The 14590-nt window shown below is 45.1% G+C and overlaps 1 protein-coding gene across 1 annotated transcript in view; it reads right to left on the reverse strand.

Moving 5' to 3' along the window:
* Nucleotides 1-1439: 1439 nt before the first annotated feature.
* The window catches only part of LOC137433878 (uncharacterized), a 55697-nt gene continuing 42546 nt past the window's right edge, over nt 1440-14590 (reverse strand). The window contains exon 5 of the mRNA XM_068126317.2: nt 1440-3265. Coding sequence (XP_067982418.1) covers nt 2999-3265 — 267 coding nt within the window. The 3' untranslated portion in view covers nt 1440-2998. The remainder of the gene's footprint in view (nt 3266-14590) is intronic.

Genomic DNA, 14590 nt, shown 5'->3' on the forward strand with positions numbered 1-14590 from the left:
AGGAATTAAACCCATGTCGTTTTAACTTTGGCCAAGGTCATTATTTACTTTTAGTGACGTTTATATACGAATCAAAAAGAAGATAATTGGTTTTGGGTCGTCCTTTCCGCATATCTTGTGGGATTGTGAGTTGGAGAGACGACCGTGATGGCGGGGAGGGGGTTGGCATTCTCTCAAGCAGGGATTCAACCCATGTCCTTATAAAAGGTCTTTGTCCGAGGTCATCGAGTCTGATCGGTGCAGTCGTCCAGCGATCGGTGCAGCCGTTTGTGCGGCACCCGGGAAAATAACGTTATGCGGGAGTCCAAACCTGAAAATGCTGGAGGCCAAAGCTGAAATTGGAAAAACAATATCCCCTATTTTACTCCAGGAGATCCCAAGATTACCCACCCAAAATATCGTTGCGATCGGTTCAGCCGTTTTTGCGGTCCCTTCAAACGGACGGACAGACAGACGGACGGACATTTGGTGAATTATAGTAAGATAAATTCTTCTTATTACACTGGGGTGACATGGGTGATTCCGGGACAAAAAATGAAAGCAGGAGACAGATGTCCTGGATCGCGCAAATTGTGTTGTTTCCACTTGCAATGTCGTGATTGGAGTCAGAATTAATTCAGCAAAATAATATATTTTTAAACCGGCCTGATGTGAAGCTTTTCCCGTTTGACCTTTCCCATCCCTGCTTGTGGTACAGCGAACACACAGCAAGTACAGTCATCAGCGGCCTGACTGAACTCAAGACCCCTAAGATCTTAAGCCAGCCACCTTAACCCAACACCAGGCTTTCTTACTTTTGGGTTGAACCACCAAATGGATTGTGCCGATCTCATAAAGCTCCTAAAGTCAATCAGCAGATGCTGGAAGTCAGGACTCTGGCTTAGCACCCCATCTGACGGATGGCACACTGATGCAGTAGCCTCCATGCAAATCACCAGGGTGAGATTATACTTAGGCCAGGAATCCACCCCAGAAGCTTCATCGCGAGTTAACTACCTCTGAGCTACCCTATCGGTCTTAAAGACTTTACCCTCCGGAGGAAGGGTTGAAAGTAACTCTAAGATATAGACTCATGTACACCTACATGGATTCACAAGTCTTTACTAATCCTCACGATTATAAGTCTCTGTTCCTGGTTCCACATGCAGTTTATTCCATGTAGGCTGGAAGGACAAGCTTTATTTTGAGTGCTTTTCCTTTTTTCCTCATACCTATTTGGAATTTGTGTTCTTTTGAACTGGTTGTTTGGTTGAGTGATTGAAGACTTTTCTTTTTCCACTGACTGCTTGCTGTGCATTCCATTCTAGTGGCTGCTCGCTCTCACCAACCCGCGCGGTCAGTGTGCCAAACACCCCCAAACACAAGCTGAAGGAGCAATGGACTGCGATTTCCTGCTTTAGATGATGTTTTACAAAAAATTGCAGAGCAGTGCATATCAATGGCGGTTCATGACATTTACTTTGAGCATACATGAAAAGGGAAATCGGTCAAAAACAGAAGGAACCTGCTCAACACGTAACTATGAAAATACATGAATAATGATACAATAAATCCATTTGATTCTCCGAGTTCCAAAGTTCAGCCTCTACTTTCTATTGATGGATCAGGATGAACATATTCCATACTCGAGTAACTATTTTCTGCACTGCATTCAATGAGTTAGATCAGGGCAGGGGCCATGCAGGAGTCTGAGTGTCGAACGGACGTGCTTTAAGTAGAGTCTGACTTAGTACAAGAAAGCTGTAATAATGTACATCTTTTCAACCAACATGTTATAATGAGGTGTAAATTAAAACATCACCTTCGTTCATTTATTTAAAATTACACAATGCATCCGATGCACTCAAACAAGGCTCTCTTAGGTTAGACTGTTCGCCAAAATGCACAGAAATTAACTTCTCAATGTCATTTGTTTTGAAATATTTCGTTTTTTTGTGATTGTACCTCCTGTACTTCTATATGATGGTGCAGAGGTAGCACACTTGTTTGTTTTTTTAAACTCTCATCTGGGTTGGATTCCCGAAATGACTATAAACTGTGCTTCGCAGAGTGCAGCCCCTCATGTGGGTGCTAGGCTGGGTGTCTCCTATGCTAAAACCACCTACCCAAATTGGTGGGTACCAATTTTCGTCCAAATCAGTCCACAACTGTTTAAAATATAATGCTATATATTGTGTTTGGCCCTATCTCTCAATCGTAAAGAATCGCTTAAAAATTATCGCATCCGAATCCAGATAAAGGTCTTCACCAAAATCTAATCAATTGGCCCTTGTCACACAACCAACCTGCCACCAAATTTCGTCCATAACCTTTTTAGATATCCTGCTCACAGACAGACAGACAAACAGAGGTGAAAACACAACCTCCGTCCATATTTGGTGGTGGAAGTAACAAAGAAGGGAATGAACAAATAGGAAAAGAAGGGAGAGAGAGAGAGAGAGAGATAAGGAAAGAGTAACTTGAAACTGAAACTAGTAACTTGAAAGTAAAAGGGTTGGGTTGATGGGGGTGGAAAAGACGGATCAAGGTGATGCAACACCTGGTTGTCGTCCTGGAAGGAAGGGTGCAATTGAACACTGGGACAGAATTCCACATGAAAAGAGTGGTGGTGGCTGGTAATCCTGGATTTTTGGGAGACTACTTTTAAAATCACATGCTCTTAACAGGTCTTTATCTCTACATATCTCTCTCTTTCTCTGTATCCTCTTTTGCAGATTCCTTTTCTTCCTCTCTAATAATTCGTTTTGATATTCTCTAATAATTCAGAATATTTTGGAATCCACTTTGCAGGTTCCACCCCTGAATCACTTTACAGTTTACACCATTGCTGTTGATCATCCCAAAAATATTGTGCAGTTGCAGTGCAGTTGTTGTTCCATTTCAATGACACATTGTTGTTCATGTGAGAATTACAACAATTCTTCTTTCATGTAATATATAAAATATCATAAATAAGTGCATGCAATTAAGTGAACGTCTGCAACACGACGAGAAGAAATCAACCATCATTATTACCAAGAGTGTGTTGAGCCAAGACCAAGGTAAACAGGTAAAGGCAGAGATCCGATGCAACAGTGACTATTGCGATGCAGGACCGCACCATCGGGGTACTGAACAACCATGCATGGCCTCGTAAATGAAAAGGGCTATCTGGTGGTGTTGAACTAGCTGCAGGGGAAGAACATGATGGCGAAGAAGGGAGACTTGACAAAATCGTGTCTTCGTTTCCTGGACCAAGAAAGAATGCCAGAGCAGGAGGGATGGGCTGTTTGGTCGGGGAATAAAAGTTAAAGGCAATGTTGAAGAGTATATTGGCAGGCATACATTTATCCAAGCAAGAAAGATGATTGAATTTTGCTCTGTATCACAGTTAACATTAGTTTCCTTCAAAGATTGTGAACACAATTATTGTACATTATTAAAAATCTACATTAGTGTATGAAATGATATGCACAATGATAGTGCTGTACACATTAAAGTCTCTGTACATGTTCAGGGTTGGGTTAAACACACAATATGAAAGCCTGGAGTGGGCTAAAGGTATACATATGGTCATTAGGAATGCTGCTAAGAGGCTACATTTAAGAGGTACATAATATGCATGTAATAAGGCCAAATATACAATATGTTTTGGGTTTGCCTGTTCAGCATTTCCACCTGAACTAATGGTCCATGATGCTGTTAACCCAGGTTTAAAATCCCCCCTACTACATGTACTGTACTTGTATTTGTCCACTACTAATGTCCTTGACACCGTATTTTTTGGCCGACAAGTCGATGTGGAGTACAGGTCAAATTGGCTTATTTTCCCATTTTTACCTGCAACACATCGCAGGTCTACAAGAGCTATACGTTGCTCTTGTTGTTCTTGTTGGGGGTTGATATTTGAAATGTGCACCCATTGGTCGGACAGCTGCCATACCCCACCCACATTTATCGCTCGACTGCACCCACCATGGCATTCAGACGAAATAATATGACCGCCATCTTGGTTTTATGGTGGGCCAAAGACATCAGGCCAGTAGGCCTCTGCTGCTTATACACTGCCTGGGTTTGTTGCGTCAGATTTCCATCGTCTTTGTTTGAGTCGAGTGAGGGACCCCCAAAAAATGTAATCAATGTCGAATTAGTAAGGTTTAATCAAGCCTATCAGCATGCCTGGTATTCACATTCCAAATAAAATAGTGTTACGTAATTTTTGGGGTTAAACATTCCGTGACTGTGTGACGAATCAGCTTGTTCTGATATAACGGTGGGGAGGGTGTCATGGATGAGAGGTGTCTAGTTAATTTTTTTAATAGCGCATTAAATGTGTTTCCCAATCACGCTGTTAATCTTTTAGAGCGCTTTAAATGTGTGTTTCCCAATCGGCCCGTTACCGGATTTTGTCGCAGGTTGTGGCAACAGTGAAGTCATTCTTGTTCTTTCTTTCATTCATAGATAAGTCGATTTGGAGTAGAAGATGAAGCTACATCAACTAGGGTAGTTAGCACAACTCTCAGTCCGAACAATAGAGGTGTTAATTCCTCCTTGATACTCACAACGCATCATCGCTATCTGCAGTACTTCCAGGATCATGAATATATCACATTGTCCTGTCACCCAGCGGTTAAGACCACTGAGTGACGAATGACTGATGGTTTTTACTCCCGAGGTGACAGCCCGAAAATTGGCGGTACTTTTTGGCACACGTGGTAATGAAGGCAGCGAGGTGCTTACCTGGACGAAAGCCACACTGGTTTATTCTCGGACCCACGGACAAAGAAACACACAAGACAAATAAAATGCAACAATAATTAATTTAATGGAAGTAAAAGTAAGGGATAAAAATGAAAGGTGAGGTAAGTCTAATATTTCCTACTTGAGGATCCTCTACTCAGACACAAAGACGAACAAGGGGAAACAAAACAACAACAACAACATGCATTTTAAGGCCATTTTCCCTGCCTGAGTGGCTGTTAGCCTTGCGGTCCCCATGACAATCTTCTCCATTTTGCCCTATTTTCTGCATCTCTCCTTGTTAACCCCCTTGCCCGCATTTCTTCTTCCACCATCTTTAGCCAAGTCTTTCTCGGTCTTCCCCTTCCTCTACTTCCTTCTACATTCATTTCCATGACTCTTCTCAACCAGTCACTTTCATCCTTCCTCAACACATGACCAAACCATCTCAACCTGTTCCTCTTCACAGCATCAATCACAGGCTCTATTCCCATCATCTTTCGCAATTCATCATTGGTCTTCCTCTCTCTCAACGATACTCTGCACATCCACCGAACCATTCGCATTTCCACCCTTTCCAGCCTTCGTTGCTGCTCTACGTTCATTACCCATGTCTCGCTCCCATAAATCATAACACTTCTCACACATGCAGCATACACTTTTCCCTTCAGCTTCAACGACACTCCCCTCCTCATCAGCACGCCACTCAGTTCCCGAAACTTCTTGCATGCACATCTCACTCTAGCAACCGTTGCCGATTCTGATCCACCCTCTCCATTCAGCATGTCTCCGAGGGAGCAAAATGTTTTCACACCTTCCAGCTTCACGCCGTCTCCAAGATCCAACTCAACATTTCCTCCATCTGCAGCTCCCTCTGTGCACACCTTACATTTGAATATAGCTGCCACAATGGATAATGACCCTCTCAGACCCCCTTGGTCTGGTGTTGGCTTAGCGGTTAGGGTGCCGGCTTGGGATCCTATGATCCTGGGTTCGAATCCCGGTCGATCGCTGAATTAACGCCAGGGGGTTGACTCAGCCTGTCATCCTTCCGAGGTCGGCAAATTGAGTACCAGCTTGCTGGGATGAATGATCCCGGTGTGTACCCCGGTTTAGAATAGGTACACCGTATCCCTGCGCATCGTAATAGGCGACTAAGGGTTGGCGTCAGGAAGGGCATCCGGCCATAAAAACATTGCCTCAAACAGGGAACCATGATTGTCATGGGGCCCGCAAGGCCAACCCCCGCTCTAGCTGGGAAAATGGCCTTAAAACGATCATTCATTCATTCATTCATTCCGACCACTACATTTTTGATGAACCCACTCAGCGCACATTGTACAATGAATGGAGTTCACTCGGACACCCTTCCTGCACACAGCACATGGCCACTTCCCAGTTCTTTCCACCTCACCACATGCTTTACCACTTGCCATCACCGTCGTCTTTCCAATATTCACCTTCAGACCTTTTGTCTCCATACATTCCTTCCACTTGTTCATCTTTTCCTTCAGTCAATCCATACTTTCTGCAATCAACACCAGATCATCTGCATACAACAACTCCCACGGTAAACCCTCCTTTACGTTCTGAGCCAGCACCTCCATGACAGCTACAAATAGTAGTGGACTTAGTACCGACCCCTGATGCACTCCCACCTTCACCTCAAACTCACCACTGTTCCCGTCCTTCGTCCTTACAGCTGTGCGCGCTGTTTTGTACATTGCCATCACTACTCTGATCAACCGTTCCTCCACTCCTAACTTCCTCAATGCCCATGTCAATACTTCGCGTGGAACCCTATCGAATGCTTTCTCCAGATCAACAAACCCAAGAAACAACTTCTTCCTCTTCTCCATGTACTTCTCCTGCAACTGCCTCACAATAAAGAGCGTGGCTGTCGTTCCTCTTCCTGGCATAAATCCAAACTGCATTTCGTCGATCTTCACCTTCTTCCTTATCCTCCTCTCCATCACCCTTTCCAAAGACGAACAAGGGGAAAGATAAAATAAAAACAAATGTTCCCTTTTTAAACGACCGGCACTCAGTTCTGGTCGAAAATGCGTTGCGGGGCTTGTTGGTCGTTGCCGCCGGTATAGCCACTTGCATGGGAAGCGTCCCAACAATGGCGCTGAAACCGCACGTCAAACGCCCAGGCGCGAAGTAAGCAGCCAAGACAGCCGCCTTTCGCTCTCCACCGTCAAGTGCCACGTGGACCACAGCTCCCCCGAAGAGCACCACAATCCAACAACACCCCCTCCTCCAACGTTGCAAGTTCCACAAGCTCTGAAAAGTCTCCTCACAAGTGCACCCCAGCCAGAAGCAGCCAAAGCCAGAGACAAAAGCGACCGAGAGAGAACAAAGACTCAGAGGGAGAGACTCTTCTTCTTCCTGCTCAATAAAAATGATCCAACCCGCTGTCTCTCAGTTTTCCTCTCAGAAGCATGCACAGAGCAAAAACTAGCTCCTTCACCAAGTGCATGAACCAACCAAGAGACAAAAGACCCAGAGAGAGAGACTCTTCCTCTTGCTGCTCGAACCTTCTCTATCTCTGACATCACCCCGACCAATGGTCGAGCTCCGTCAAATCACCCCATGTCTCCACGACCAATGACGAAGCTCGGGGTGTGGCCCGCTGGTTAAGAACCTTTGGAGGTGGGGTTTAGTTGTCGATCGAGAATGTTCGGGCTTCTGTCGGCAATTAACCGGTTAAAGTTGGTTAATGGACGGTTGTTGTTATTGTTGTTGTACGAGGGTTTTTATTGCCGGCCTTGTTATAATTGTAACAACATAGGGAAAAACCACCAAGGGCAATCACATACTGGGGAAGAACTAATCTTAACCCCTATCTAATTACCGTAGCTTCACCCCTCGTGTGAAGACACGTATACAACGTAAGCTCCGGTTTCCCTACTTAATACATCGAGATGCCTCATACTCCTCCACGGTCCTGCTATACCGATACGACCCTATCTCTACTATGGTATTTCATCATCTACCCCCCACAAACGTAACAATATATTGCTTTTTGCCCTATCTCTCAATGGTGAAGAATCAATCGGAAGATTCTCAGATCCAGATCCGGATCTTCACCAAAATCGAATGATTTCGTCTGTGTCACATACCCAACGTTTTACACCAAATTTCGTCCAAATCCGTCCACAACTTTTTGAGATATGTTGTTCACAAACAGACAACAAAAAAACAGACAGGGATGAAACCATAACCTCCATCCATCTTCAGTAGTGGAGGTAACAATCCTTCACTGCCCACACAAACAATTTGCCATGGGACACGTACATAACAGTTCTAAAACAGTCTTTCACTGCCCAAGTAAACCATATACCATGAGATGAGTGCATAACAGTTCCAAAACAATAGTTCACCATCCTTGCAAACCATTTGCCAGCAGCTGTGTAAATCACTTGCACACAAGACGCCCGCATAACAGTTCTAAAAATCTTTGATACAGCAGCTCTACATGCATGTTTAACATTCCCCACCACCGCCATCTCCCACAAACAATAGGCACACTACCCACCCCTCCTCCATCTACCCACAAGCCCTGCATGGTTATTAATGTGGAGCATGTCCTCAGTACTGGTTTAGCATACCTGCAATTGGCCTTCATAAAAAAATAGCGTTACATAATTTTTGAACGGCCCCAAATTGGGGTTAAACATTCCGGGACTGTGACGAATCAGCTTGTTCTGATATAACTGTGGGGAGGGTGTCATGGATGAGAGGTGTCTCGTTAATTTTTTACTCCTCGGTACCATTCTTTTTGCAATCATCGTTCGTGCTTCTGCCTTGATCTGCTGTGATTCTTCGCACTCGTGAACTTTTGCACACATTATTCGATCATGGGTCCTAAGCATACGAGGAGTATTGTAGGAGATGTGTCTGCTCCCAAGAGGCAGAAAAAAGTCATGAGTCTGAGCCAGAAAGTGGAGCTGCTTGACCAACTGCAAGGGGGTGAGAGTGCGGCCTCTGTGGGAAAGCACTATGGCGTGAACGAGTCGACTAGGCGCGACATAATGAAGAATAAGAAGGCGATTCGCGGAGGTGTCACGGCGAGCAAAGTACCTAGCACTAAAGTGGTTACCCAGGTCCGGGACATGCACGTCGAAGCAATGGAGAAGGAATTAAATGTGTGGGTAGAGGACAATGCCCGGAGAAATGTGCCTTATTTTTTATTTTGTATACAAGATCGAGGCTCGTGTAAGAGCTAACATTAATGACAAAAAAACAAACGGACACATAAGACAAAATAAAGGGAGCGGGATACAAGATGGGGAGAGAGGGGGAAGCACACAAGTACAACATTTGAGAGCAGGGATATCGGAAGATATGTGGGAGGTAGAGGGCTTGGGGGTAGGAGGCGTGTGATGGGGGTTGGTGAGTGGGAGAGGTAAAAAAAAACAACACATGGACAAAGAAGTCGGTATTTCAGAAATGTGGATCTGGGGTGAATTAACAGGGATAGAAAAGATCAAGGTTTTGGATGGGGGAAGATAAGAGATGGTGGTGAACAGCTGTTTTAAAGACCTGGAGGGATGAGTGGGATTGAAGAGAGTGAGGGAGTTTGTTCCAGAGGCGGGAGAAAAGAGGAATGAAAGAGTGAAGGTGAGCAGAGAGTCTTGATCTTGGCAGTTTCACCAGAAGAGGGTTGCAGGCAGATCTTGTGCGACCTGTAGGAGTATTTGGGGGACAGAGCACAGACAGGGCTGGGGGGGGGGGGGGGGGGGCTAGGCCAGAGAGGAGTCGGTAGAAGACAGAAAGATCACCAACCTGCTTGTGGTGAGTGAGTGAAAGGACCTCAGAGTTAGTTTCATCGCAGGAGATTCCAATGATTCTGAAAGCTTTGGCTTCAACAGCGTGAAGCCGAGCTCGGTGTGAGGCATGAGCATCAGCCCAGAGGGGAGAGCAGTATTCCATTGAGCTGCGGATGAAAGCCTTGTATGTGGTGAGGGGCTCAAGCGTGCCAAGGAAGGACTTCACACGACGGAGAATGCCCAGTCGGCAACTGGCTTTGGAGGCCAGCTTGGAAATGTGTTTTTCCCAGGAAAGATCATGGCAGATTGTGAGACCCAAGAGATTGAGAGGATTGTTGAGAAAGTAGATGGGAGGGTTGTCCAGACAGTCTTTTTGAAGAGACATAGTGAGAGTGTGAGATTTGTCAGGATTGAAAGACATGTTCCACTTGTTTGACCAGTCTGTGATTTTGTCCAGGTCTGCAGAGAGTGAGTGAGGAGGCTGCAGACTGCCGATCTGAGAGATGAGGTATGGAGCGGCAGAGAGTGGGGTCATCAGCAAAGAGATAGAGAGGATTTTCCAGAGAGTCGGAGAGATCATTGATGAAGACCAGAAAAAGCAAAGGGCCCAGAACACTGCCTTGGGGAACTCCAGCCTGAACAGGAAGGGGAGATGAGAGAAATCCATCCAGGGCCACACATTGACTATGACTATGACCAGAGAGGAAGATTTCCATTGATACCATTGGAGGAGAGTTTGGTGAACAGAGCAGGGTGCCAGACTGTATCGAAGGCACGTGATATGTCAAGGGAGACAGCTCTAATTTCCTGTTTGACATTGAGGACCTCCATCCATTGTTGAGACAGCAGAAGCAGCATGTCCAGAGTAGAGTGACCTGGTCTGAATCCAAATTGATGACCAGATATCAAGCCATTGGAGAAGAGGAAGGATTTGATATCAGAGGCAATGATGGATTCCATGACTTTGCTGATGTTTGGGAGCAGGCTGATTGGTCTGTAGTTGCAAGGATCTGTTTTTGCACCTTTTTGTGTGAAGAGGTAATGTTGGCTGATTTCCAAGCTGAAGGGAGATGACCTTGAGCAAAAGAGAGGGTGAAGAGACCAGAGAGAGGGTGTGAAAGAGCGGCAAAGCAGGATTTTTAGTACCCGTGGGCTGATGCCGTCTGGTCCAGTTGCAGAATCAGAGTCGAGGATTGACAGAAACTTCTCCACCTTGTCAGGAGAGAAGACACAGAGTCCAGGAGCAGCTGGGTACGACTGGGTACGGTGGGTACAGAGAGAGACGGGTTTGGAACACACAATTTTGAGGCAAACACAGAGTTGAGGCATTCAGCTTTTTCACGTGTGGAGTCAGCTGTGTAGCCGTTTGAGGTAAGGGAGGGGATGGAGGGGGAACAAACACCAGAAACAGATTTGACCAGATGCCGCCAGGATTTGGAAGAGGGAGACAGGTTTGAGAGTTCACTCTTGAGAGTGGAGAATTATTGTTTCCTGGCTCTCCTGAGGGTGGACACACACCTCTGATTTGTGAAAAGGCAAAGTGTATGTACAATCATCTGGCTGGTGTGGATGGTACTGCAAACACGAGTGATGTGAGTAAGAGTGATGCGGATATGTGTGGCCCTAATTCCTTCCAAGCCAGCAGGGGATGGTTTCACCACTTCAAGAGGTGGTACGGTCTCCACAACGTAAAGCTCACATACGAGCATGCCTCAGTGGAACAAGAGGCAGCTCAAAGTTTCCCTGCTGAACTCGTGCAGCTCATCAACAAGAAGGGGCATCTACCGGGGCATCTACCAGAGCAGATCTTCAATCCAGACGAGTTCTGGAAGAAGATGCCCATGAGGACTTTCGTCTCGAAGCGAAAGAGGACAGCATCGGGCTTCAAGGCTGCTAAGGACTGGGAGTCTATTCTTCTCTGCGCCAATGCCAAATTGTACAACATGATTAAGCCAATGATGCTGTATGGTTCCCTAAACCCACATGCTCTCAAGGGCAAAAACAAGCAAACTCTGCCCGTATTTTATAGGGCGAACAATAAGGCGTGGGCAACAGCTCCCATATTCATGGATTTGTTCCACAACTGTTTCGTCCCTCAAGTGGAGAGGTACTTGGCAGACAATAACCTCTCCTTGAAGGTTCTCCTGCTGATGGACAATGCTCCTGGCCACTCCATGCCACTGCTGAAGCTGGCCCATGCCAATGTCGAGGTCATCTTCCTGCCACCCAACACCACGTCCCTGATCCAACCACTCGACCAAGGGGTGATTTCAACCTTTAAAACTTATTACATCTTCCGCACCTTCCGTCACATCTTGGATGCCATCAAGTTTGATCATGCACATACAGTCATGGAATGTTGAAAGGACTTCAACATCACGCACTGTATCAGTGCCATTAAGGACTCTCTTGATGAGGTCAAAGCCTCCACCATCAATGCTTGCTCGCACAATATATGGCCAATGGTAGTCAATGACTATGGTACGAAAACGGTAGTCAATGACTTCAGAGGTTTGCCGACACTATGGAAGAGAGGTGGACAATGGCCGGGTTGGCATGGGAGATGGAAGGGGAAGGCTTCAATGGCATGCAGCCTGAGAAATAAGAGACGCTCATCACCTCACATGTTAAGGAGCTGACTGAGGAGGAGTTGAAGGCCATCATTGAGGCTTCCAAGGAGGAGGAGGAGGGCAGTGAAAAGGAGGCAGAGGTGGCAAGGCCCAACCTGACCATCAAGTTCAGCCAAGGTGCTGCAGGATATGAGATTGGTCACTGACAGGTTTCAAGGTTGTACCTTCGGTTCAAGAGGGGTTGGATGATGTGTTGCTGCCATACAAACAGTTGCACAGAAATCTACAGTACTCAGCGAAACAGCTCACGATTATCCTTTTTTTTTTTTGCCCCAGCCCCTCCACCTCAACACCTTCAGCGCCCTCGCCTGCAGCCGCTTTGGTGCACGACTCATCAACGATCTCACCTGCATCCTCTTCAGATTAGTTTCCTGGACTCTACTGTAAATCATTACCATGATCATAATTTATCATCATCATCATCATCAAAAGTTACTTCATACTGTATGTACCGTATCTTCAATAAAAATTGGAAACTGCCTGCTGTTGATGTTGTTATTTTACCTATAAGCGTCTTAAATGAAACTGTAATGATGTACATTCGTGTTCGTAAAATTTTCCCTTATGAATCACGAACCGCCGGGAACTAGGGTGCATCAAACGCCCCATGATTTTCAAAAAGTTGTTGTATTTTAATGTCTATTCCCTCAAATGTTACACTTGTTGGTAGAAGTATGTATGCAAAAAATAGATGAAATCAGAGGTGGTCCTGGGTGGCCACCGGCCACTTTTATATATTTAGGGCCATTTAGGGCCACAGCTAAACTACTTTACAAGATAATGTAAAATTAACTACAAGATAATGTAAAATTAACCATTATACCTATATACAAAAGTAAAGTCCTACTTTTACTAAATGCCTAATATCAAACAGTTAAAACAACCTTACATGTCAATGTAAAATTAACCAAAATCGTTCTTCATATTACAAAGTTGTAGTACAGTGTTGTAGTATTGTACTTTCATTGATTAAAAGTTTGAAAATGTATTAAGCACAACGCCAATGTCACTACTCCAACTTTGCTCGTTTCCGCAAATTTGGCCTCGCTTTGCGGTCACATTCAACCACTTGAAGAAGATTTTGGAAGTGGTCTTCTCTTCTTGCAGTTGAGACAAAATCAGTTGCGAGCTTTACTGCTCTCTCCGCAGGGTCATTCACAACATTAAGCCCATCCACAATGGACTTGGCTGCCTTGAAGTGCTCATTGTTCTGCCAAGTGTCAACATCCTCTGTTAGGAAGGTCATATCTAGGTGAAGAAGGTTTACTGTAAACCACGAGTCCTCGTTCACAAGATCAGCCAGGGTTGTCGCTTCTGTAATTTTTGGAAATGACGGTTTGCCATATCCAGAACCGTAGCGGTGTTTTGGAGTGCTTGGCATTTCATCTGGTTGTATGGCCAGTAACACATCTACAAGGGCACGACGATCCTTTTGAGGAATTGCATTGCTGAACAGTGCCAAAACAACCAGTTCTGGGGTTAAATACCACAAATGTCTATCAAAGGCTTTCACAGCGCTGACTGAAATGGTTGAGTTGACAGCTTTATAGTTGAGCAGAGTCTTGTAAAAGCACAAATCAAACCATGGGGCATTTGAAGCAGACTGACATATGAGCCACCAATCACAATAAATATAAACAACAAAAACAACAAACTCCTTCAGTTTTTTCTGTTGATGTTGTGTTGTTACAGTTCCTCGAGGTAGTAGAGAAATTTGCTCTTCAAGTAGGCATATTTTGATGGAATAAAGAATCTTTGACATCCACCTTGCTTTATGCATGGCCCCTGGTCTGTGGAGTGTTCCTTGTTTTGTGACATCATCATCGAGGACTACCTGGCAGAGTTGTGCCATTTCCTTGTAGTCTTCCCTACAGTATGAAGCGCTTGTGCGGATTGTGCTTAAAACCTTGTTTTTGCAGGATAAAAGCAGCTGTTGTGCATAGTCATTGTACATGGAAATGTCAATTTTGGTTAAACTTTCATTCTTTGCATGCGATATGCGTTCCCAATTCTTCTGGAATTTTTGGAACAAAGATACTTCTGGAGACTTTGATGCCTCAATTTTGAGAACGTCAAACACATGATCCAGGATTACCTCTCCAACATGATGGCGACATGCACACCACAGAAGAGCACGGTCCAGTTTTGATTGAATGGTAACACAGGCAGCTGTAACGTGTCCAGTGTTTGATGCTGTTGTGTCAAAACATAAGTTGACAACTGATTGTTTGCACTTCCATGAATGTAGATACGTGTAAGTGTGCTCGGCAATGATGTCACCTGATGACCTATCACTTCCAGGAGGATATCTAGCCACCCCCAGTAGCTTTACATCAGTGGCATTCCCAACCAACACTGGCAATCTTTCTTCCTTGACATTCTTGTTTGTGAGCGTTGGTATCTGCTTGCCATCCCAGTGAAGTGTTGCAGCTGTTGGGGCGATCCAATTTTCTTGAATATCTTTGG

Source organism: Myxine glutinosa, chromosome 10 (genome assembly GCF_964187855.1).
Source record: "Myxine glutinosa chromosome 10, kmMyxGlut1.1, whole genome shotgun sequence".
Classification (NCBI taxonomy): domain Eukaryota; kingdom Metazoa; phylum Chordata; class Myxini; order Myxiniformes; family Myxinidae; genus Myxine; species Myxine glutinosa.